The sequence below is a fragment of the Entelurus aequoreus genome, linkage group LG27 (genome assembly GCF_033978785.1).
Source record: "Entelurus aequoreus isolate RoL-2023_Sb linkage group LG27, RoL_Eaeq_v1.1, whole genome shotgun sequence".
Lineage (NCBI taxonomy): Eukaryota > Metazoa > Chordata > Actinopteri > Syngnathiformes > Syngnathidae > Entelurus > Entelurus aequoreus.
This window is the reverse complement of record NC_084757.1, coordinates 4,452,929-4,480,721: the sequence shown is the minus strand read 5'-3', so window position 1 is coordinate 4,480,721 and position 27,793 is coordinate 4,452,929. Positions and strand designations below refer to the sequence as shown.

The 27,793-nt window shown below is 35.7% G+C and overlaps 1 protein-coding gene across 3 annotated transcripts in view; it reads right to left on the bottom strand.

The window, feature by feature from the left end:
- The window catches only part of LOC133644275 (KICSTOR complex protein SZT2-like), a 194,016-nt gene that overhangs the window by 47,327 nt on the left and 118,896 nt on the right, over nucleotides 1-27,793 (bottom strand). For all 3 annotated transcript variants that reach the window (XM_062038641.1, XM_062038643.1, XM_062038642.1), the window contains 6 exons: nucleotides 20,805-20,892; nucleotides 20,621-20,739; nucleotides 20,380-20,544; nucleotides 15,034-15,118; nucleotides 14,783-14,953; nucleotides 1,799-1,984 (listed from right to left, as the gene is read on the bottom strand). In XM_062038641.1, coding sequence (XP_061894625.1) covers nucleotides 1,799-1,984; nucleotides 14,783-14,953; nucleotides 15,034-15,118; nucleotides 20,380-20,544; nucleotides 20,621-20,739; nucleotides 20,805-20,892 — 814 coding nt within the window. The remainder of the gene's footprint in view (nucleotides 1-1,798; nucleotides 1,985-14,782; nucleotides 14,954-15,033; nucleotides 15,119-20,379; nucleotides 20,545-20,620; nucleotides 20,740-20,804; nucleotides 20,893-27,793) is intronic.

The following is a 27,793-nucleotide window of genomic DNA, read 5'->3' as shown; positions in this document are numbered from 1 at the left end:
CCGAACACGGTACTTTTTTTTGGCATCGGTTCTATGGGAACCGATTCATGTCAAATCCAACGTTGCCATGTTAAGTTGTTACTTGTTGATCACTGCAGCAGCACTGAGAGCAGACCACCTAAGCAACTATCTCCGGGTAATGTTGCGATTTTCAACGCCAATGCCAATTGACTCAAAAAGCGCTCTAATGTAGGTCAACTTTTTCCAAAGTTGTGCTAGCTTGATGCTAACATACATTGGCTTTGCTATTGGGATGCTACCGATTAGCATAGGCCAATTAACATGCAGATTTCAACACCTACAAATGTGTTAATGAAAACTACAACTAAGATGCATGTTACAATCAAACAGCTGGTGTGTAATAAGCACAACACTTACAGTGTTAACACTTTTTAGGGCGCAACAAAACTAAACTACTGCCATTTAACTTCTTGGACTAATGTCACACTTGCAAATGAGATGATGAATAAAATGATAAAAAAAACTGGTCAGCACAGTTAACATAATGAGCTCGTTTTTTAATGTTGCAATAAAAAAAAAGAGATGTAACTAGCAAAAATATATATATATATATTTATTAGCACACACACAATGCTACCAAAAATTAGTAATTTTGTGTGTGTTAATAAAAGCTAATTGTTTAATGACAAAAATCTCCTTTTCAATGTAACATTTTAAAAAGAGCTGTGCTAAAATCTTGCTTTCTTATCTAATTTCTCAGTTTCATTTGCAAGTATTACATGGTGGACTTTGCATGCAGTTGCAATTCCGAGATGCTAGATGGCAGTAGCGTACAGGTGTTGCCTTGCTAAAAAAGCAGAGTGTGCCAGTCCTGTCCAATGTTGCGCCCTCCTAAGTGTTTGTACTGTAAGTATTAATTACTAGGGATGTCCGATAATGGCTTTTTGCCGATATCCGATATTCCGATATTGTCCAACTCTTTCAATCAATCAATCAATCAATGTTTATTTATATAGCCCTAAATCACAAGTGTCTCAAAGGGCTGTACAAGCCACAACGACATCCTCGGTACAGGGACCCACATTTTTAAAATTTAATTACCGATACCGATATCAACCGATACCGATATCAACCGATATATGCAGTCGTGGAATTAACACATTATTATGCCTAATTTGGACAACCAGGTATGGTGAAGATAAGGTACTTTTAAAAAAATAAAATAAAATAAGATAACTAAATTAAAAACATTTTCTTGAATAAAAAAGAAAGTACAACAATATAAAAACAGTTACATAGAAACTAGTAATGAATGAAAATTAGTAAAATTAACTGTTAAAGGTTAGTACTATTAGTGGAGCAGCAGCACGCACAATCATGTGTGCTTACGGACTGTATCCCTTGCAGACTGTATTGATATATATTGATATATAATGTAGGAAGCAGAATATTGATAACAGAAAGAAATGGGGGGAGGGAGGTTTTTTGGGTTGGTGCACTAATTGTAAGTGTATCTTGTGTTTTTTATGTTGATTTAATAAAAAAAACAAAAAAAAAACCCCCAAAAAACGATACAGATAATAAAAAACCGATACCGATAATTTCCGATATTACATTTTAACGCATTTATCGGCCGATATTATCGGACATCCCTATTAATTACATACTAATTACACACAGTTTTCTATCGGGCACCCTTGCTTTGTCGGCAATAAAATTGCAACAATATTAAACATGGCAGCGTTTGATTTGACGTAAAAATCAGAATTCAGTGGTAGCGGCGGGATTATAAGAGTAACAGTTTGGTTAGCGTTCCCAGCAGTGACGCTACACTCACCTTTGACCTCTTCCTTGTGGGCTTTGGCTGCAGGGCACGGCAGGCAGAGCGGGTTGGGCAGGACCCTCAGCTCCATGACGGCGTCGCACAGGGCGTGGCGCAGCGCCCCCTGCAGTTTGTCGGCCAACTGCGAGGGGCTGACGTTGCCCTGCTCCCAGACGTCGAAGCGTACCAACAGGTGCGGTTCTGTGCGGTCGTGGACGCACATTTTAATTTGGGAAAAAATAAAAATAAATTACAAATACAGTACGTACCTACACACTCAGTTCGTACATCCACACACACATTCACTGTACAAACATACTGCACATATACATTCACTGTACAAACATACATACACACATACTGTACATATACATTCACTGTACAAACATACATATACACATACTGTACATATACACACTGTACATATACATTCACTGTACAAACATACATATACACATACTGTACATATTGTTGGAAGCAGATCAGAATCATATCCATATTTAAGTGTTACTTCTTTCTAAAAACTCCTATAGTCATATTTACATCAGCTAATGTCTCGTGTGGTACAAAGTGCTTGGATTCGAGTGTCCTTTGTTAGAGTCAGAGCGCTGTTTATTCTCTTTGTTGAGACTGCCATTACATTCCTAAGATAAGGAGCACAGCTAGACTGGGGAAACAGCAGGCGGGGGACAGAGGGAAGATCACGGGACTTCCGGGGGTCTGAGGGGAGACCGAGCTAGACCGATCTGGACCGGGCTAGGGAACGCTTGGGTGCTGGGTTGGTCTCAGGTTTGTCCTCTAAGCTTGGAGAATAAACCACAAAATACCAACTGCTGCCTGTTGATTGAATATAAACATCAGCTTATTGCCATGAAAAGAATCTGGGAGAGACTAGCAATTTGAATTCCCCATTGGAGGAATGCTGGTCAACGCAACAATATACATTCACTGTACAAACACACATATACACATACTGTACATATACATTCACTGTACAAACACACATATACACATACTGTACATATACATTCACTGTACAAACACACATATACACATACTGTACATATACATTCACTGTACAAACACACATATACACATACTGTACATATACATTCACTGTACAAACACACATATACACATACTGTACATATACATTCACTGTACAAACACACATATACACATACTGTACATATACATTCACTGTACAAACACACATATACACATACTGTACATATACATTCACTGTACAAACACACATATACACATACTGTACATATACATTCACTGTACAAACACACATATACACATACTGTACATATACATTCACTGTACAAACATACATACACACATACTGTACATATACATTCATTGTACAAACACACATATACACATACATGTACATATACATTCACTGTACAAACACACATATACACATACTGTACATATACAAGTACATATACACACATACACATACTGTACATATACAAGTACATATACACACATATACACATACTGTACATATACATTCACTGTACAAACACATATACACATACTGTACATATACATTCACTGTACAAACATACATATACACATACTGTACATATACATTCACTGTACAAACATACATATACACATACTGTACATATACATTCACTGTACAAACACACATATACACATACTGTACATATACAAGTACATATACACACATATACACATACTGTACATATACAAGTACATATGCACACATACGCTCATGCACATAATCACGTTTCATCAAACATATATTAACGTTGTTGCCCTAGGGTAAACTGGGTAACACATGGCACACTAACTAAGCTAAACCTATTGTTACTATAACAATCTACAAGGTTAATATAGTTGGCTTCTCTTTCTTCCCCTCCATTTTTCTGCATTCTTTCGTATCTCTAGTGATCATGACGTATATGTATTGTTGCATTTGAACAACTGTATTGTTGATAATAAAGGTAAAGTATTGGCATTGTTCATTATCAATAGTGATATTTCTATTGGTATTTGTATTGATCCATTTGTAGTGTAATAATGTTCATTGCCATTTCTGTATTATTATTTATTTCACTAACTGCTTCTTTGCTATCATATTTGTACATATCCTATTTGCTGATGTTGCTCTATTGTTATTGTTGTTGTTTGCTGTCTCTCTGTCTAATCCCCCTCTTGTCCCTGCAATTTCCCCCTCTGGCTTCCTTTTTCCCCTCTTTCTATCCCCTCCTGCACCAAATAATAACATCAATCCATTGAATAGAGTCAAATACAAGTAAGGCAACACGAGAAGTAAATGTGCACATCAGATATAGATCCACCGGTGTCAAACTCAAGGCCCGGGGGCCAAATCTGGCCCGCCACATTATTTTATGTGGCCCGCGAAAGCCTGGAAATTATATGCTTTAATAAAATGCTTCATCTTTTCTTACTAAATATATTTGTTCTTTCGCTTTTGAAATTAAAAAATCATGTACTGCATGCAATTGCATATGTTTTCAAATTCAACATTACCTAAATCAAAATATATCATCACGTATTCCAAAAATATTTTTTGTTTTAGTCATGTTCGGTTTTGCTTTTGGACTCTTTGTGCACTTTTGTTTGTTTTGTCACCATAGCAACCCATTTGTTTTCACCTGTCACGTCACGCACCGGTTTCACGTTTTGAGTGACGCACCTGTTTTCACTAATCATGTGACTATTATTTAAGCCCACTGTTGCCAGGAAGTCAGCCTGGCGACATCACACTCTTATGACCCATGCTGCTCTTTTTCATGCCCTTTTCTCGTCCAACTAAGTTTTCTTTATTCATGCCATAGTTTGCAAGTTTTGTTTCATGTCCATAGTTCTGCCTTTGTGCGAGTTTTGGTTTTTATAGCCAAGTTTTGTACTTCCGCCCTTGTGCGCGCCTTTTGTTTATTACTTTTTTTGAGTGTTAAAATTAAATATGTATTCACCTTCACGCCATGTCTGGTCCAAATCATTTGCACCACAAACCACGCCTAAGTCCAAGTCTTGACATTGTTAAAATAAAGATAAATACTACTTGACTGGTTTTGACTTGATTTCAAAACAAATGATCAATCAAATTGTAGACTGTAAAATTGACAATAGATTTTACGGTTGAATTCCGCCGTCTGAGTTCTTTACCGTAAAATCAACTTCGGTACTGGTTTTTTTCCATACACAGTAAGACACTAAAACATAAAAAAAAATAAAAATAAAAATAGAAAAAAACATTAAAACAAGATTTTACGGTAAAAAAAAACAAAAACTGGCAGCTCAGTTGCTTGAATTTTCCTGCTAAAAACAGTGGTATTGTTTCTCCATTCCATTCCTACAAGTTTTTTTATTTATTTTTTTCCTCATTTTTTTTTTTATTGACATCCAGCATCAGACATTCCTATCCATTACATCATATTCACATAAATCATATATCTATTGTCCGCCCTAAATGTCAAAATATTTTTGTTTATATCCCATCCATACCACCTGCCCCCCCCCCCCCCAAAAAGGAAAGAAACAAAAAAAACAAAGTAATATCTACAAATACATCGATTAAATAAACAGGGAAAAAAAAGAAAAAAGAAGGAGATAATAATACACTAATAATAATAATATTCAAGTTTTTTATATGCTGTAAAAAAACCCACTTCTTTTACAGTAAAATTCTGGTGACTGAGCTCCAGGTTTTTAAAGTAACATTTTAATATTTTTTTGTAGCTTATGTAAAAAAATATGTTGTTAATGTATTATATATACCAGGGGTCACCAACGCGGTAGCCCGTAAGGACCAGATGAGTAGCCCGCTGGCCTGTTCTAAAAATAGCTCAAATAGCAGCACTTACCAGTGAGCTGCCTCTATTTTTTAAATTGTATTTATTTACTAGCAAGCTGGTCTCGCTTTGCCCGACATTTTTAATTCTAAGAGAGACAAAACTCAAATAGAATTTGAAAATCCAAGAAAATATTTTAAAGACTTGGTCTTCAGTTGTTTAAATAAATTCATACATTTTTTTACTTTGCTTCTTATAACTTTCAGAAAGACAATTTTAGAGAAAAAATACAACCTTAAAAATGATTTTAGGATTTTTAAACACATATACCTTTTTACCTTTTAAATTCCTTCCTCTTCTTTCCTGACAATTTAAATCAATGTTCAAGTAATTTTTTTTTTTTATTATTGTAAAGAATAATAAATACATTTTAATTTAATTCTTCATTTTAGCTTCTGTTTTTTCGACAAAGAATATTTGTGAAATATTTCTTCAAACTTATTATGATTCAAATTCAAAAAAATTATTCTGGCAAATTGAGAAAATCTGTAGAATCAAATTGAAATCTTATTTCAAAGTCTTTTGAATTTCTTTTAAAAATTTTGTTCCGGAAAATCTAGAAGAAATAATGATTTTTCTTTGTTAGAAATATAGCTTGGTCCAGTTTGTTATATATTTTAACAAAGTGTAGATTGGATTTTAACCTATTTAAAACATGTCATCAAAATTCTAAACTTAATCTTAATCAGGAAAAATTACTAATGATGTTCCATAAATTATTTTTTTAAATTTTTTCAAAAAGATTCGAATTAGCTAGTTTTTCTCTTCTTTTTTTCGGTTGAATTTTGAATTTTAAAGAGTCGAAATTGAAGATAAACTATGTTTCAAAATTTTATTGTCATTTTTTTCGTGTTTTCTCCTCTTTTAAACCGTTCAATTAAGTGTAAATATCATTAATTATTAATAATAACAGAGTTAAAGGTAAATTGAGCAAATTGGCTATTTCTGGCAATTGAAGTGTGTATCAAACTGGTAGCCCTTCGCATTAATCACTACCCAAGAAGTAGCTCTTGCTTTCAAAAAGGTTGGTGACCCCTGATAAATACACATGTATATTCATATATTACTCATTGTTAAAAGTGGCAACCATAACTGCAATGTGGCCCTCAATGAAAACCAGGTGGACACCCCTGATCTACATCAACAATATGATGTGCCTGAGTAGCTGCACAGGACAAAAAACTAAACCAAAAAACATTTTAAAAAAAGGACATCTTTGTTGGATCAGTATTCTGCAAGAGTATCCTGCGTGCGGAGCGGGAAGAGCCCACTCCAGGAAATGAGAACGTGCTCTTAATATTCCAACTCCAGATAGAAGCTATTAATCACCTGCGACGTGCTGTCAGCCTTTTGAAAGGAATGAAGATGATTATGAGCGTGATGTATGAATGTTTAGCGAGCGGCCATCACCGCGACCCCTCCTCTGCTTTCTGTTGCTGCGGCTGATAACAAATAAACAACGCCGCTTATCTCCGGAGCCGAGCAGAGGAATAATGGCCCTGCTTGGCGATAAGCACATGCGGTTAGGACCACGTCAGCGCGGGGGACTAGTGGTTAGCATGTTTGTCCCAGTCAATAGATCGAGGGTTGAAATCTCTGTGTGGTGTTGGTATTCTCCCCTTCTTCAGGCTTCCTCCCAAAACAAAGACTAAATGGTGCATAGGTTGGATTGTTTAGTTCAGGGGCGTTTTAAACTTCTGCCACTGAGGACTACACACTGAAAATTAAAGCTTGAAGGGACCATTTTGATATTTTTCATTTTCAAAACCATTATGATGTATATACATTACCGTTCAAAAGTTTGGGGTCACATTAAAATGTCCTTATTTTTCAATGAAGATAACTTTAAACTAGTCTTAACTTTAAAGAAGTACACTCTATACCAGGGGTCACCAACGCGGTGCCCGCGGGCACCAGGTAGCCCGTAAGGACCAGATGAGTAGCCCGCTGGCCTGTTCTAAAAATAGCTCAAATAGCAGCACTTACCAGTGAGCTGCCTCTATTTTTTAAATTGTATTTATTTACTAGCAAGCTGGTCTCGCTTTGCCCGACATTTTTAATTCTAAGAGAGACAAAACTCAAATAGAATTTGAAAATCCAAGAAAATATTTTAAAGGCTTGGTCTTAACTTGTTTAAATAAATTCATTATTTTTTTTACTTTGCTTCTTATAACTTTCAGAAAGACAATTTTAGAGAAAAAATACAACCTTAAAAATGATTTTAGGATTTTTAAACACATATACCTTTTTACCTTTTAAATTCCTCCCTCTTCTTTCCTGACAATTTAAATCAATGCTCAAGTAAATTAATTTTTTTATTGTAAAGAATAATAAATACATTTTAATTTAATTCTTCATTTTAGCTTCTGTTTTTTCGACAAAGAATATTTGTGAAATATTTCTTCAAACTTATTATGATTAAAATTCAAAAAAATTATTCTGGCAAATCTAGTAAATCTGTAGAATCAAATTTAAATCTTATTTCAAAGTCTTTTGATTTTCTTTTAAAATTTTTGTTCTGGAAAATCTAGAAGAAATAATGATTTTTCTTTGTTAGAAATATAGCTTGGTCCAATTTGTTATATATTCTAACAAAGTGCAGATTGTATTTTAACCTATTTAAAACATGTCATCAAAATTCTAAAATTAATCTTAGTCAGGAAAAATGACTAATGATGTTCCATAAATTATTTTTTTTATTTTTTCAAAAAGATTCGAATTAGCTAGTTTTTCCTCTTCTTTTTTTCGGTTGAATTTTGAATTTTAAAGAGTCGAAATTGAAGATAAACTATGTTTCAAAATTTTATTGTCATTTTTTTCGTGTTTTCTCCTCTTTCAAACCGTTCAATTAAGTGTAAATATCATTAATTATTAATAATAACATAGAGTTAAAGGTAAATTGAGCAAATTGGCTATTTTCGGCAATTTATTTAAGTGTGTATCAAACTGGTAGCCCTTCGCATTAATCACTACCCAAGAAGTAGCTCTTGCTTTCAAAAAGGTTGGTGACCCCTGCTCTATACATTGCTAATGTGGTCAATGACTATTCTAGCTGCAAATGTCTGCTTTTTGGTGCAATATCTACATAGGTGTATAGAGGCCCATTTCCAGCAACTATCACTCCAGTGTTCTAATGGTACAATGTGTTTGCTCATTGGCTCAGAAGGCTAATTGATGATTAGAAAATCCTTGTGCAATCATGTTCACACATCTGAAAACAGTTTAGCTCGTTACAGAAGCTACAAAACTGACCTTCCTTTGAGCAGATTGAGTTTCTGGAGCATCACATTTGTGGGGTCAATTAAACGCTCAAAATGGCCAGAAAAAGAGAACTTTCATCTGAAACTCGACAGTCTATTCTTGTTCTTAGAAATGAAGGCTATTCCACTAAATTGTTTGGGTGACCCCAAACTTTTGAATACAAATGAAAGCTGATTTTGATGACGTAAGATTTTTTTAAAATATTAATATAATTAATAATATTATTATTAACTAATTACACTAATATTTGTTTTTAAATACACATAAAACATTTGTTTAGCTTTTTTAAAGAAAATATATGCATCATTGGATCCACGTAGTTGGTTGGGAAATGACCAAAATTTCAATGGTCAAATCAACGTCACAAGCTGACATTGAATAAACGTTGTCAAAAAGCATGTTGTTTCAACGTTGTATTTGTGTTGTAGAATATTGGTTGGGAAATGACCAAAATTTTAATGGTCAAATCAACGTCAGAACCTGACATTGAATAAACGTTGTCAAAAAGCATGTTGTTTCAACCTTGTATCAGAATATTGGTTGGGAAATGACCAAAATTCAATGGTCAAATCAACATCACAACCAAACATTGATTAACCGCTGTCAGAAATCATGTTTTTTCAACGTTGTATTTGTGTTGTAGAATATTGGTTGGGAAATGACCACAAATTTAATGGTCAAATCAACGTCAGAACCCAACATTGAATAAACGTTGTCAAAAAGCATGTTTTTTCAACCTTGTATCAGAATATTGGTTGGGAAATGACCAAATTTCAACGGTCAAATCAACGTCACAACCCAACATTGAATAAATGTTGTCAAAAAGCATGTTGTTTCAACGTTGTATTTGTGTTGTAGAATATTGGTTGGGAAATGACCAAATTTCAACGGTCAAATCAACATCAGAATCTTAACATTGATTAAACGTCATCTAAAAGCATGTTGTTTCAACCTTGTATTTGTGTTGTAGAATATTGGTTGGGAAATTACCCAAATTTCAATGGTCAAATCAACGTCACAACCTGACATTGATTAAACGTTGTCAAAAAGCATGTTGTATCAACGTTGTATTTGTGTTGTAGAATATTGGTTGGGAAATGACCACAAATTCAATGGTCAAATCAACGTCAGAACCCAACATTGAATAAACGTTGTCAAAAAGCACGTTGTTTCAACGTTTTATCAGAATATTGGTTGGGAAATGACCACATTTCAACGGTCAAATCAACGTCACAACCTGACATTGAATAAACGTTGTCAAAAAGCACGTTGTTTCAACCTTGTTCAGAATATTGGTTGGGAAATGACCAAATTTCAACAGTCAAATCAATGTTAGAACCTGACATTGATTAAACGTTGTCAAAAAGTATGTTGTTTCAACGTTGTATTTGTGTTGTAGAATATTGGTTGGGAAATGACCAAATTTCAACAGTCAAATCAACATCAGAACCCAACATTGATTAAACGTTGTCAAAAAGCATGTTGTTACAACATTGTATCAGAATATTGGTTGGGAAATGACCAAAATTCAACGGTCAAATCAATGTTAAAACCCAACATTGATTAACCGTTATCAAAAAGCATGTTGTTTCAACGTTGTATTTGTGTTGTAGAATATTGGTTGGGAAATGACCAAAATTCAATGGTAAACCAACGTCAGAACCTAACATTGATTAAACGTTGTCAAAAAGCATGTTGTTTCAAACTTGTATCAGAATATTGGTTGGGAAATGACCACATTTCAACGGTCAAATCAACGTCAGAACCCAACATTGAATAAACGTCGTCAAAAAGCATGTTGTTTCAACGTTGTATTTGTGTTGTAGAATATTGGTTGGGAAATTACCCAAATTTCAATGGTCAAATCAATGTTAGAACCCAACATTTTATTAAATGTAGTCAAAAGGTATGTTGTTTCAACCTTGTATTTGTATTGTAAAATATTGGTTGAAAAATGACCAAAATTCAATGGTCAAATCAACGTCACAACCTGACATTGAATAAACGTCGTCAAAAATCATGTTGTTTCAACGTTGTATTTGTGTTGTAGAATATGGGTTGGGAAATGCCCAAAATTCAATGTTAAATCAACGTCAGAACCCAACATTGATTAAACGTTGTCAGAAATCATGTTGTTTCAACGTTGTATTTGTGTTGTAGAATATTGGTTGGAAAATGACCATAATTCAACGGTCAAATCAACGTCAGAACCTGACATTGAATAAACGTAGTCAAAAAGCATGTTGTTTCAAACTTGTATCAGAATATTGGTTGGGAAATTACCACATTTCAACGGTCAAATCAACGTCAGAACCCAACATTGATTAAACGTCATCTAAAAGCATGTTGTTTCAACGTTGTATTTGTGTTGTAGAATATTGGTTGGGAAATTACCCAAATTTCAATGTTAAATCAACGTCAGAACCTAACATTGATTAAACGTTGTCAAAAAGCATGTTGTTTCAAACTTGTATTTGTGTTGTAGAATATTGGTTGGGAAATGACCATAATTCAATGTTAAATCAACGTCAGAACCTGACATTGAATAAACGTTGTCAAAAAGCATGTTGTTTCAAACTTGTATCAGAATATTGGTTGGGAAATTACCGTAATTCAATGGTCAAATCAACGTCAGAACCCAACATTGATTAAACGTCATCTAAAAGCATGTTGTTTCAACGTTGTATTTGTGTTGTAGAATATTGGTTGGGAAATTACCCAAATTTCAATGGTCAAATCAATGTTAGAACCCAACATTTTATTAAATGTAGTCAAAAGGTATGTTGTTTCAACGTTGTATTTGTGTTGTAGAATATTGGTTGGAAAATGACCACAATTTAATGGTCAAATCAACGTCAGAACCTAACATTGATTAAACATTGTCAAAAAGCATGTTGTTACAACATTGTATCAGAATAATGGTTGGGAAATGACCAAAATTCAATGGTCAAATCAATGTTAAAACCCAACATTGATTAACCGTTGTCAGAAATCATGTTGTTTCAACGTTGTATTTGTGTTGTAGAATATTGGTTGGGAAATGACCAAAATTCAATGTTAAATCAACGTCAGAACCTAACATTGATTAAACGTTGTTAAAAAGCATGTTGTTTCAACGTTGTATTTGTGTTGTAAAATATTGGTTGGAAAATGACCAACATTTCAATGGTCAAATCAACATCAGAACCTAACATTGAATAAACGTTGTCAAAAAGCATGTTGTTTCAAACTTGTATCAGAATATTGGTTGGGAAATGACCAAATTTCAAGGGTCAAATCAACGTCAGAACCCAACATTGATTAAACGTTGTCAAAAAGCATGTTGTTTCAACCTTGTATTTGTGTTGTAGAATATTGGTTGGGAAATTACCCAAATTTCAATGGTCAAATCAATGTTAGAACCCAACATTTTATTAAATGTAGTCAAAAAGTATGTTGTTTCAACCTTGTATTTGTGTTGTAGAATATTGGTTGGGAAATGACCAAAATTCAATGGTCAAATCAACGTCACAACCTGACATTGATTAAACGTTGTCAAAAAGCATGTTGTTTCAACCTTGTATTTGTGTTGTAGAATATTGGTTGGGAAATGACCACAAATTCAATGGTCAAATCAACGTCAGAACCTGACATTGATTAAACGTTGTCAAAAAGCATGTTGTTTCAACGTTGTATTTGTGTTGTAGAATATTGGTTGGGAAATGACCACAAATTCAATGGTCAAATCAACGTCAGAACCCAACATTGAATAAACGTTGTCAAAAAGCACGTTGTTTCAACGTTTTATCAGAATATTGGTTGGGAAATGACCAAATTTCAACGGTCAAATCAACGTCACAACCTGACATTGAATAAACGTTGTCAAAAAGCACGTTGTTTCAACCTTGTATCAGAATATTGGTTGGGAAATGACCAAATTTCAACGGTCAAATCAATGTTAGAACCTGACATTGATTAAACGTTGTCAAAAAGCATGTTGTTTCAACCTTGTATTTGTGTTGTAGAATATTGGTTGGGAAATGACCAAATTTCAACAGTCAAATCAACATCAGAACCCAACATTGATTAAACGTTGTCAAAAAGCATGTTGTTACAACATTGTATCAGAATATTGGTTGGGAAATGACCAAAATTCAACGGTCAAATCAATGTTAAAACCCAACATTGATTAACCGTTATCAAAAAGCATGTTGTTTCAACGTTGTATTTGTGTTGTAGAATATTGGTTGGGAAATGACCAAAATTCAATGGTAAACCAACGTCAGAACCTAACATTGATTAAACGTTGTCAAAAAGCACGTTGTTTCAACCTTGTATCAGAATATTGGTTGGGAAATGACCAAATTTCAACGGTCAAATCAACGTCAGAACCCAACATTGAATAAACCTTGTCAAAAAGCATGTTGTTTCAACCTTGCATTTGTGTTGTTGAATATTGGTTGGGAAATGACCATAATTCAATGGTCAAACCAACGTCACAACCTGACATTGATTAAACGTTGTCAAAAATCATGTTTTTTCAACGTTGTATTTGTGTTGTAGAATATTGGTTGGGAAATGACCAAATTTCAATGTTCAAATCAACGTCAGAACCTGACATTGATTAAACGTTGTCAAAAAGCACGTTGTTACAACCTTGTATCAGAATATTGGTTGGGAAATGACCAAATTTCAACGGTCAAATCAACGTCAGAACACAACATTGAATAAACGTTGTCAAAAAGCACGTTGTTTCAACGTTGTATTTGTGTTGTTGAATATTGGTTGGGAAATGACCATAATTCAATGGTCAAACCAACGTCACAACCTGACATTGATTAAACGTCAGAAATCATGTTTTTTCAACGTTGTATTTGTGTTGTAGAATATTGGTTGGGAAATGACCAAATTTCAATGTTCAAATCAACGTCAGAACCTGACATTGAATAAACGTTGTCAAAAAGCATGTTGTTTCAACATTGTATCAGAATATTGGTTGGGAAATGACCAAAATTCAATGGTCAAATCAATGTTAAAACCCAACATTGATTAACCGTTGTCAGAAATCATGTTGTTTCAACGTTGTATTTGTGTTGTAAAATATTGGTTGGAAAATGACCAACATTTCAATGGTCAAATCAACGTCAGAACCCAACATTGATTAAACGTCATCTAAAAGCATGTTGTTTCAACGTTGTATTTGTGTTGTAGAATATTGGTTGGGAAATTACCCAAATTTCAATGGTCAAATCAATGTTAGAACCCAACATTTTATTAAATGTAGTCAAAAAGTATGTTGTTTCAACCTTGTATTTGTGTTGTAGAATATTGGTTGGAAAATGACCATAATTCAATGGTCAACTCAACATCACAACCTGACATTGATTAAACGTTGTCAAAAAGCATGTTGTTTCAACCTTGTATTTGTGTTGTAGAACAGTGGTCCCCAACCAGCGGGCTGCGCAAGAAATAAAAAAAAAATTTACGTTGTCAGAAATCATGTTTTTTCAACTTGTATTTGTGTTGTAGAATATTGGTTGGGAAATGACCACAATTTCAATGGTCAAATCAACGTCACAACCTGACATTGATTAAACGTTGTCAAAAAGCACGTTGTTTCAACCTTGTATCAGAATATTGGTTGGGAAATGACCACAATTCAATGGTCAAATCAATGTTAAAACCCAACATTGATTAAACGTCGTGAAAAAGCATGTTGTTTCAACATTAGGTTTGAGCTGCTCAACGTCAGGACCTAATTCAACAAGTTCTCAACGTTGTTTCAATGTTTTGTTCCTGCTGGGTACCCTGTCACCATGGATAGCTGTGTGTGTGTGTGTGTGTGTGTGTGTGTGTGTGTGTGTGTGTGTGTGTGTGTGTGTGTGTGTGTGTGTCTCACCTTGACTGCGACTGCCGTCCACCTTCAGCACCGTGGTCAACTGGTCAAACATGTCGGGATGAAAAGGAACGGAGCAGTGGTCAGATCTGGGCAGGGTGCCAGAGTCCAGAGCTGGAACTTGAAGGGGTCGCCCGCTGGCATCCACAAATGTCAGCGTGATGCAGGCGATACCTGCAAGGGGCCGTGATTGTCATTGCCTGCATGACTTCCCCACTTGCTGGCAAACACAAACACGTGCACACAGATAGTACCTTTGCCTCCGGTCCCCTGACCCCCCGGCTTGTTGTAGAGGTAGATGTCGCCGTCTGCCGCGTCGGCGCCGGAATGAAAGCAGTGCTGCGGAACGACACAACCGGGAGGTCTAAAACCATTCACTTGTTCACCTGAGCTGAATGCAACATCCTTCAAGCATGCGTCCATTGATCGCCATGAAAAAGCTCCCCGAAATTAATAATAATCACCTCCACTAATGCATTTTTAGATGCACTTTTTTAAGAATCTTAAGTATCTCAATCACTGGAGGACAAGGCTAAAAATTCGTTCGGGGACAGGTATGATAATCGCAAAGCTAGCTTGAAACAACACTGAGATTAAAGTGTTTAGTAAAGTTTTAAAAGTGTAGATTCTGATAATATGTAGATTAATACGAGCTAGAGAGAGGACGCTGCTATGTTGTGTTTATGGCAGCCGAGTGTAGGGAGCGGATCTATACATACACTTGGTAAGGTTGTCGTGGAGGGGGGCGTGGCTTGCAGGCATGCCGCGGAACGGGGTGTGCCAGGACCGGCCTCGAAGATGGCGACAGCGGGGGGTGAATATTGTAGCGTCCCGGAAGAGTTAGTGCTGCAAGGGGTTCTGGGTATTTGTCCTGTTACGGTGCGGACGTTCCCCCGAAATGTGTTTGTCATTCTTGTTTGGTGTGGGTTCACAGTGTGTAACAGTGTTGAAGTTGTTTATACGGCCACCCTCAGTGTGACCTGTATGGCTGTTGACCAAGTATGCATTGCATTCACTTGTGTGTGTGAAAAGCAAATGCAATAGGGTCCTCTGTCCCTCATTGCGGTCCCTTTTTACAAAACTTTTGTTTTGAAGGGGGAATTGCAAACTTCCTGTTGATTTTTTGCTGGGGGTTGTCAGTGTATGAAATATAGGTCTAAGTCAGACCTACATAGAGGTTTTGGTTACATGTCTCTACGACATTCCTACTGGGAGTTATAGGCTGTTTTGTCTGTGTTTTCTTCCTAGGGGGCGATAGAGCGCAATTTTGAGTTTTGGGGGTTTTTTTTTTTATTAGATCGCAATTTTTGCCAGTCCTGATGTGTGTGTCCAGTTTGAGTTTTGAAGCATGTTAACAGCTCAAAGAGGCAAAAGTGACTGTTTTTAGTAAACTTTTGTTTTGAAGGGGGAATTGCCAACTTCCTGTGGATTTTTGCTGAAGGATGTCAATGTATGAAATGTAGGTCTAAGTGAGACCTACATAGAGGTTTTTGTTTCATGTCTCTACGACATTCCTACAGGCAGTTTGTCTGTGTTTTCTTCCTAGGGGGCGCTACAGCGCAATTTTAAGTTTTAGGGTTGGGTTTTTTTAATAGATCGCAATTTTTGCCAGTCCTGATGTGTGTGTCTAGTTTGAGTTTTGAAGCATGTTAACAGCTCAAAGAGGCAAAAGTGACTGTTTTTAGTAAACTTTTGTTTTGAAGGGGGAATTGCCAACTTCCTGTGGATTTTTGCTGAAGGATGTCAATGTATGAAATCTAGGTCTAAGTGAGACGTACATAGAGGTTTTTGTTTCCTGTCTCTACGACATTCCTACTGGAAGTTACAGGCAGTTTTGTCTGTGTTTTCTTCCTAGGGGGCGCTAGAGCGCAATTTTGAGTTCTGGGGTTTGGCACAGACACAACTGCTCCTAGGAAGAAAACTCCAGACAAAACTGCCTGTAACTTCCAGTAGGAATGTCTTAGAGACATGAAACAAAAACCTCTAAGTAAGTCTCACTTAGACCTAGATTTCATACATTGACATCCTTCAGCAAAAATCCACAGGAAGTTGGCAATTCCCCCTTCAAAACAAAAGTTTACTAAAAACAGTCACTTTTGCCTCTTTGAGCTGTTAACATGCTTCAAAACTCAAACTAGACACACACATCAGGACTGGCAAAAATTGCGATCTAATAAAATAACCCAACCCCAAAACTCAAAATTGCGCTCTAGCGCCCCCTAGGAAGAAAACACAGACACAACTGCTCCTAGGAAGAAAACTTAGACAAAACGGCCTGTAACTTCCAGTAGGAATGTCTTAGAGACATGAAACAAAAACCTCAATGTAGGTCTCACTTAGACCTACATTTCATAGATTGACAACCCCCAGCAAAAATCAACAGGAAGTTTGAAATTCCCCCTTCAAAACAAAAGTTTTGTAAAAAGGGACCGCAATGAGGGACAGAGGACCCTATTGTATTTGTAAGGTTTTATTCTTTCTTTCTTTATTATTATACCGCAGCTTTGAGCTGTAATTTGACCCCCTTAACATGCTTCAAAACTCACCAAATTTGACACACACATCAGGACTGGCGAAAATTGTGATTTAATCAAAAAACCAAACCCCAAAACTCAAAATTGCGCTCTAGCGCCCCCTAGGAAGAAAACACACACAACTGCTCCTAGGAAGAAAACTCCAGACAAAACTGCCCGTAACTTCCAGTAGGAATGTCTTAGAGACATGAAACAAAAACCTCCATGTAGGTCTCACTTAGACCTACATTTCATAGATTGACAACCCCCAGCAAAAATCAACAGAAAGTTTGCAATTCCCCCTTCAAAACAAAAGTTTTGTAAAAAAACGGTCACCTTTTTTCAAACATGATCTCCTCTGAGTGCGTTTGTCGTGTCGGCTTCAAACTAGCACTGGAGAGGGATTGAACCCTTCTGATTAAAAGTTGACCAAAGAGTTTTAATGACTGCTCCGGTTTGGATTTTATGTGCCGTCAAAGTCGGTCCCGTCCATCGCTGCTTGCAGCTTTAATTAGGGTTCGCATGTACAAAGGAACCTATTGAAATTGTAATGTTGATTATTATTCCGCAGCTTTGCACACTACTTTGCCCCCCTTAACATGCTTCAAAACTCACCAAATTTTTTACACACATACAAAAACTGGGACAGCACACTTTAGTAAAAAAAACAAACCCCAAAAATCAAAATTGCGCTCTAGCGCCCCCTAGGAAAAAAACAAAAACAAACTGCCTGTAACTCCCACTAGGAAGGTCGTAGAGACATGAAACAAAAACCTGTATGTAGGTCTCACTTAGACCTACAATTTCACATCCTCGGGCAAAGACCAACAGGAAGTTGGCAATTTCCCCTTCAACACAAAAAATGACTAAAAACACTAATTTTTGCCTCTTTGAGCTGTAATTTGACCCCTTTAAAATACTTCAAAACTCACCAAACTTTTTACACACATCGGGACTGGTGGAAATTGCGATCTAAAAAAAAAACCGAACCCCGGAACTCAAAATTGCGCTCTAGCGCAATTTTTGAATAAAACAGAGACAAAATTGCTTCTCAGAGGAAAACACAGACAAAACTGCTTGTAACTTCCGGTAGGAACGTTTTGGAGACATGAAACAAAAACCTCTACGTAGGTCTCACTTAGACCTACATTTCCTAGATTGACATCCTTCAGCAAAAATCAACAGGAAGTTTGATATCCCCACTTCAAAACACTTTTTTTTTTAAAAAGCGGTCACCAAACATCAAACATTATCTCCTCTGAGCGCGTTTGTCGTTTTGGCTTCAAACTGCTACAGGAGAGAGATTGAACCCTTCTGATTAAAAGTTTGGCGAAAGCGTTTTAATAAGTGCTACGGTTTTGATTTTACGAGCCATCAAAGAAAAGAACCACTGTGCCGCAGCACCTAGGAAAAAAACACAGACACAACTTCCTCTAACTCCCAGTACGAATATCGTAGAGACATGCAACAAAAACCTCTATGTAGGTCTCACTCAGGACTACCACTGGACAAAAGTATTGGGACACCTAGGACTAACACCTGCCAAAATGCGGACCCGACCAACGCTGCTTGCAGCTTTAATTAGGGTCCGCCTGTACCCTGTATATATATATTATTATTATTATATATTATACATGGACAAAGGACACTATTGTTATTGTAAGGTTTATTATTCCGCAGGTTTGCGCACTACTTTGCCCCCCTTAACATGCTTAAAAACTCACCAAATTTGACACACACATAGAAAAACGTGCCCCAACCACTGTAGTAAAAAAACCTAACCCCAAAAATCAAAATTGCACTCTAGCGCCCCCTAGGAAGAAAACTGCCTGTAACTCCCACTAGGAAGGTCGTAGAGACATGAAACAAAAACCTATATGTAGGTCTGACTTAGACCTACATTTCATAATTTCACATCCTCGGGCAAAAACCAACAGGAAATTGGCAATTTCCCCTTCAACATATAAAATGACTAAAAACACTAATTTTTGCCTCTTTGACCTGTAATTTGACCCCTTTAAAATACTTCAAAACTCACCAAACTTCTCACACACATCGGGACTGGTGGAAATTGCGATGTAAAAAAAAAAACGAACCCCAAAACTCAAAATTGCGCTCTAGCGCATTTTTGAATAAAACAGAGACAAAACTGCTTCTCAGAGGAAAACACAGACAAAACTGCTTGTCTTAGAGACATGAAACAAATACCTCTATGTAGGTCTCACCTAGACCTACATTTCATAGATTGACATCCTTCAGCAAAAATCAACAGGAAGTTTGCTATTCCTCCTTCAAAACAAAATTTTTGTTACAACCGGTCAGCAAACATCAAACGTTATCTCCTCTGAGCGCGTTTGTCGTTTCGGCTTCAAACTGCTACAGGAGAGAGATTGAACCCTTCTGATTAAAAGTTGAAGAAAGCTTTCTGATTAGTTGTACGGTTTTGATTTTACGTGCCTTCAAAGACCCGCAGCACTAAAGTTGCTCCGGTGCCAAAAATGACAACGTAAAATGCAATTATGTCTTTTTTGTCCTCAAAATTCTACACACAATACCCTATAATGACAATGTGAACTCAGACACAACTTCCTCTAACTCCCAGTACGAATATCGTAGAGACACGAAACAAAAACCTCTATGTAGGTCTCACTCAGGACTACCACTGGACAAAAGTATTGGGTCACCTAGGACTAGCACCTGCCAAAAGGCGGACCCGACCAACGCTGCTTGCAGCTTTAATTTTTGGTTGTTTTTGCTATTAACAAAGTACGTTTCTGGACAAAAGAGGACATTGAGGGCAAAAAACACGAATTATTTAAACGAATAGTAGATGCTTTTGTTTAGTTATTGTGTACTATTGACTTTGTTTTGATCGAACAATTGTATGACAAGGAATTGTTTTAAATATCGTGCTGATATTGCCGTCAATAACACTCACTTTACCATGAATTGATTAACGTGGACAAGTTGAAAAACGTATTGGGGTGTTACCACTCAGTGGTCAATTGTAGGGAATATGTACTGTACTGTGCAATCTACTAATACAAGTTCCAATCAATCACTATTAAAAAGAAAAGAAGGTCCCACCTTGAAGTGGTGCGCCGTGTTGCTGTCCGTGTACTTGGGCACGTGCAGGAAGATGAGCAGGTTCTGCCGGAGGTAGTGGGCCACGGCGGACAGCCAGGGAACACAGAAGTGAGGCAGGCCAAAGGTCATGACCTCGGTGGCGGGAGAACCCGACGGTTGGATGAACTGCAGACGGCAGACGTGAGGTTGTAGTGGCGCCAATGAGAGCTTTCGACCGGGTCCGCAAAGAGGAAGAACCCACCTCCACGTCAGCCGGCGTCAGCTTGCAGTTCCTGACCAGCATCACGGTGATGAGGTCCAACGTGGTCTCGTCCAGACGTCTACGCAGGACCTTCACCAGCTCGTCCGTGATCTCCGGGCCTGCGGGAACAGCGCCGTCAAAAACACGCCTCGGGCCGCACGTGGGAGCGTTCCGACTGTCTCACCGGCGTTGCCCACGCCGTGCACCAGCAGCAGGATGTGCTTGTCCACCTGTCCCACTGGGCGAGAACCTTCCAGAGACGACCTGGAGCCCTGCGGGGGAGAACCCGGCACACGGTGCTCAATGGCCACTTCATTAGGGACACCGCAGGTCGCAGCTTGGTTTTGTTTTTTTATTGACCCGCGACCGATGTTCCCTCGAATTGTTCATGTGTGTGAGCGAAGGCAAAAAGTCCCTGAGCATTCAGTGGAGGCTAGGGATGGGCGATACCACACTTTTAGGATTCGATACCGATACTTTTTCTTGCATTTTCATCGATACCGATACCAATAATTTCTTATTGGCAATTTTTTGTCAGTCAAAAATATTATTAGGGTCCGCCCTGTAACCTGTACAAAGGACTCCCTCAGGGAGTTCTTTGTACTGGTTACAAAGGAACCTATTGTTATTGTAATGTTTATTATTATTCTTTTTCTTCTTTTTATTATACCGGCCGCCTCTTCGAGCAGCAATTTGACCCACTTAACATGCTCCAAAACTCACCAAATTTGACACACAAATCAGGACCTGCGAAAATTGCAAGTTAATAACAAAACCAACCCCCAAAAATAAAAATTGCGCTCTAGCGCCCCCTAGGAAAAAATAAAAACAAACTGCCTGTAACTCCCACTAGGAAGGTCGTAGAGACATGAAACAAAAACCTGTATGTAGGTCAGACTTAGACCTACATTTCATAATTTCACTTCTTCGGGCGAAAACCAACAGGAAGTTGGCAATTTCCCCTTCAAGACAAATTTGTACTAAAAAAACTCGTTTTTGCCTCTTTGAGCTGTAATTTGACCCCCTTAAAATACTTCAAAACTCACCAAACTTCTCACACACATCGGGACTGGTAGAAATTGCGATCTCAAAAAATAACCGAACCCCGAAACTCAAAATTGTGCTCTAGAGCAATTTTTAAATAAAACAGAGAAAAAACTGCTTTTTAGAGGAAAACTCAGACAAAACTGCTTATAACTTCCGGTAGGAACGTCTTAGGGACATGAAACAATGTAGGTCTCAGTACCAGTGAGCTGCCTCTATTTTTTAAATTGTATTTATTTACTAGCAAGCTGGTCTCGCTTTGCCCGACATTTTTAATTCTAAGAGAGACAAAACTCAAATAGAATTTGAAAATCCAAGAAAATATTTTAAAGACTTGGTCTTCACTTGTTTAAATAAATTCATTAATTTTTTTACTTTGCCTCTTATAACTTTCAGAAAGACAATTTTAGAGAAAAAATACAACCTTAAAAAGGATTTTAGGATTTTTAAACACATATACTTTTTTACCTTTTAAATTCCTTCCTCTTCTTTCCTGACAATTTAAACCAATGTTCAAGTAAAAATTTTTTTTTTATTGTAAAGAATAATAAATACATTTTAATTTAATTCTTCAATTTAGCTTCTGTTTTTTCGACGAAGAATATTTGTGAAATATTTCTTCAAACTTATCATGATTAAAATTCAAAAAAATTATTCTGGCAAATCTAGTAAATCTGTAGAATCAAATTTAAATCTTATTTCAAAGTCTTTTGATTTTCTTTAAAAATTTTTGTTCTGGAAAATCTGGAAGAAATAATGATTTTTCTTTGTTAGAAATACAGCTTGGTCCAATTTGTTATATATTCTAACAAAGTGCAGATTGTATTTTAACCTATTTAAAACATGTCATCAAAATTCTAAAATTAATCTTAGTCAGGAAAAATTACTAATGATGTTCCATAAATTATTTTTTGTATTTTTTCAAAAAGATTCGAATTAGCTAGTTTTTCCTCTTCTTTTTTTCGGTTGAATTTTGAATTTTAAAGAGTGGAAATTGAAGATAAACTATGTTTCAAAATTGTATTGTCATTTTTTTCGTGTTTTCTCCTCTTTTAAACCGTTCAATTAAGTGTAAATATCATTAATTATTAATAATAACATAGAGTTAAAGGTAAATTGAGCAAATTGGCTATTTCTGGCAATTTATTTAAGTGTGTATCAAACTGGTAGCCCTTCGCATTAATCACTACCCAAGAAGTAGCTCTTGCTTTCAAAAAGGTTGGTGACCCCTGCTCTAGAATAAGCACACATTTGATTGGTAAATCATAGTGTAACGACCTGGAATGACACTTTATGTGTGGTGTTGGAGTTGTCCGACTTTTTGTGTGTCTGTAAACGCATCACTGGCTACGTGCCATATGTGCATGTGTTGGCGCAAGTGAGAAAGAGCGAGCGGCTGCTGTTGATATAACAAAGTTGCTTTTGGTCTGGTTTGTACCGCACAAAATGACCACTTTTGCTAGATATGATTTTTTTTTACTAATGTTTCGGTGATGTGTTTATGGCCGACAATAAAGAGTTTTGCTCAGTAAAGTGATGGATGGAATTCATGTCCTCAAAGCGTCTCGACAGACGTTACAATATTTGTTTTTTCTGTCGTGTCCGAGTGTCGAAAATTGTTATGCGCTTATTTTTTTATTAGATTTCGTGCGTGGCGTAGATTTGCCGTGCGCAGAGGACGCTTGAGCATTGCGCAATTGCACAGGCGCGCACCTTAGAGGGAACATTCCCCGCAACATATTCTAAAGACAAAATAAAAACATCCTGGATTGACAAAAACTTCATTTGCGTTCAATTGAAGCTATTTTGGCCTACATTCTTACTATGTGGCCCTGGCTGGAACATTTTTGGACACTCCTAGTCTTTTGCTTCACACTGTAAGGCAGACATACGTCCATTAAAGTTCATATTCATGATCATCTATGAAATGAAGTCCGGTAGAAGCAGATCAACTCTCCAGAGAGTTACACTGTAGTTATTTCCCATTTTTCAGGGACTACGTGGCAGCTTTAATCCCAACATCAGATAAACCTGCAGAGGAGCGTTGACGTTATCCGAGGAAAATAGATTTCCCGCGAGCCTTCAGCAGCACACAACTTCTCAGTTATTGATGATAACAAGTAAAGTTTTATTAAAAAGGCCTCAAATTTACTATTCTACTTTCATGTCAACAAGGTTATGTTTTGTTTTTTTCCCCCCCAAAGTCATGTTTGTTTGTTTTGATGCAATATTCCTCAAATACTAAGCAACTTTCCACAAAACTTTGTTGTCTCTTGTTGATCCATGTAAGGATTATCTTTGGTGGAGGAGGTCTACACTCCCACTGGCTCCACGATTCGTACACACACACAAAGACAATAGGTCTGTTTTTCTCCCCATTTTCACCCCTCCAACCTTCTTATACACTAACACACTTACACTTCTTTTAAGACAATCTTAGAAGATTGTCTTGTGGCCTCGAGTTGTGTTACGAGTCATTTTATTCCAATAATCGGCTCTTTATTAGGGATTTTTCTGACTGTGTTAATGCAAAAAAAATACACTTTAAAAACAACAACAAAAACTGGCAGCTCAACTGACAGACTTATTGTAAAAAAAACTGTGTTTTTCTTTTTAATTTCCAGTAATATGCTGTAAAGACCACCGTCAATTTTACCGTATAATATATTTTAATTTTTACAGCATAACTTGCTTTGTAATCAGAAGTCAAGCAGATATTTAAGTATTTATTTCTATTTTGACAAAAAAATGTGTTGCAATATTGGATACTATCAAAGTTGAAAAATGTCATGCCCTACATAAATTTATTTTTTGTGAAAATGTAAAAAAAAAAAAAAGGTTGTTTATTGAGGCATATTAGTTTCAGGCGTGTGTGGGCCATATAAAATGATGTGGCCCCCCGGGCCTTGAGTTTGACACCTGTGGTTTAGTCCAAAGTGCTCATTCTTTAACAGCCCGTGGCACATTTTTAAATGATATTAATAAAAAAAAAAAAACATTACAAAAGTGCAAAAAAAAAGCGCAAACATGTAAAGCTGCAATATTGACTCTAATGACACAAAGCTGCCATGTGGGCTGTTTTTTTTTTTACAACTTCCAAAAATAATAACTAATTAAAAGCCATGTTGGTATGAATTTTGACCTATTTAAGGCTGCAATTACTTCACATCGAATATTTCATTTTGAAATATTTTTTTGGGGGGAAAATAATGCATATTTTGTATGTTTTCCATAGAAAAAAAAACCGACGTTTTATTTAACAAAACTGCATAAAACCTAAAAAATTCAAACGTAAAGCGGTGTCAAACTGGTTTTCATTGAGGGCCATATCGCTTCCATCAAAGGGCCGCATGGAACAGCAAATATTAGGAATTATGCATTTGATTATTGAAAAAAAAAAAAACATCTGTAGATTTTACAGTAAAAAAATGGCAAATCATTCACGGGATTTAGACTGTGAAATATATACAGTGTTTCTACAAACGGAAAAAACAACAACACTTTTAATTCTGCCATCTGAGCTGCCAGATTTTTAACCCTCATTTTTTGTTTTCCATTTGTGGTAATACACTTTAAAAACAACAACAAAAACTGGCAGCTCAACTGATAGACTTTTATCGTTAATAAAAACAGTGTTTTTCTTTTCAATTTCCAGTAATATGCTGTAAAGACCACCGTCAATTTTTACCGTATAATATATTTTAATTTTTACAGTGTACAATTCCATGCATAACTTGCTTTGTAATCAGAAGTCAAGCAGTATTTATTTTTATTTTGACAAAAAAATGTGTTGCAATATTGGATACTATCAAAGTTGAAAAATGTCATGCCCTACATAAATGTATTTTCTGTGAAAATGTAAAAAAAAAAAAATATGGTTGTTTATTGAGGCATATTAGTTTCAGGCGTGTGTGGGCCATATAAAATGATGTGGCCCCCGGGCCTTGAGTTTGACACCTGTGGTTTAGTCCAAAGTGCTCATTCTTTAACGGCCCGTGGCACATTTTAAAATTATATTAATAAAAAACAACAACTTACAAAAGTGCAAAAAAAAGCGTAAACATGTAAAGCTGCAATATTGACTCTCATGACACAAAGCTGCCATGTGGGCTGTTTTTTTTTTAAACTTCAAAAAATAATAACTAATTAAAAGCCATGTTGGTATGAATTTTGACCTATTTAAGGCTGCAATTACTTCACATCAAATATTTCATTTTGAAATATTTTTTGGGGGGGAAAATAATGCATATTTTGTATGTTTTCCATAGGAAAAAAAACGACGTTTTATTTAACAAAACTGCATAAAACCTAAAAAATTCAAACGTAAAGCGGTGTCAAACTGGTTTTCATTGAGGGCCATATCGCTTCCATCAAAGGGCCGCTTGGAACAGCAAATATTATGAATTATGCATTTGATTATTGAAAATATTTTTTTATATATACACACACAGGAAAAAAAAAAACATCTGTAGATTTTACAGTAAAAAAATGGCAAATCATTCACGGGAATTAGACTGTGAAATATATACAGTGTTTCTACAAATGGAAAAAACAACAACACTTTTAATTCTGCCATCTGAGCTGCCAGATTTTTAACCCTCATTTTTTGTTTTCCATTTGCGGTAATACACTTTAAAAACAACAACAAAAACTGGCAGCTCAACTGACAGACTTTTATCGTTAATAAAAACAGTGTTTTTCTTTTCAATTTCCAGTAATATGCTGTAAAGACCACCGTCAATTGTATCGTATAATATATTTAAATTTTTACAGTGTACAATGCCATGCATACCTTGCTTTTTAGTCAGAAGTCAAGCAGATATTTAAGTATTTATTTTTATTTTGACAAAAAAGGTGTTGCCATATTGGATACTATCAAAGTTTAAAATGTATGCAATTTCATGCCGAATAAAAAAAAAATTCTGTGAAAATGTAAAAAATATATAAATATAAGGTTGTGTGTTGACGCATATTAGTTTCAGGCGTGTGTGGGCCATATAAAATGGTGTGACCCGGGCATACTTGCCAACCTTGAGACTTCCGATACCGGGAAGTGGGGGGCGTGGTCGGGGGTGGGGCAGGGGGCGTGGTTAAGAGGGGGATATATTTAAACTAGAATTCACCAACTCAAGTATTTTATATATATATTAGAGCTGCAACAACTAATCGATTAAAATCGATTATTAAAATAGTTGCCGATTAATTTAGTCATCGATTCGTTGGATCTATGCTATGCACATGCGCAGAGGTTTTTGTTTTTGTTTTTTAATTAAAAAAAAAAAAATTTAATTTTTTTTACTAAACCTTTATTTATAAACTGCAACATTTACAAACAGCTGAGAAACAATAATCAAAATAAGTATGGTGCCAGTATGCTGTTTTTTTCCAATAAAATACTGGATAGGATAGAAATGTAATTTGTCTCTTTTATCCGATTATTAATCGATGTAATAATCGACAGATTAATCGATTATCAAATTAATCGTTAGTTGCAGCCCTAATATATATATATATATATATATATATATATATATATATATATATATATATATATATATATATATATATATATATATATATATATATATATATATATATATATATATATATATATATATATATATATGAAATACTTGACTTTCAGTTAATTCTAGCTATATACATATATATTTATTTTATTATACATATAAATAAAAGAAATACTTGAATTTCAGTGTTCTGGAGGCTATCCAGTAGATGGCAGTATTGTCCTGTTTAAGAGTGTCACAACATTGCTGTTTACGGCAAACTATATATATATATATATATATATATATATATATATATATATATATATATATATATATATATATATATATATATATATATATATATATATATATATATATATATATATATATATATATATATGAAATACTTGACTTTCAGTGAATTCTAGCTATATATATATATATATATATATATATATATATATATTTATTTTATTATACATATAAATAAAATAAATACTTGAATTTCAGTGTTCTGGAGGCTATCCAGTAGATGGCAGTATTGTCCTGTTTAAGAGTGTCACAACATTGCTGTTTACGGCAGACGAACTGCTTTACGGTAGACTAAACGTGACGTGTG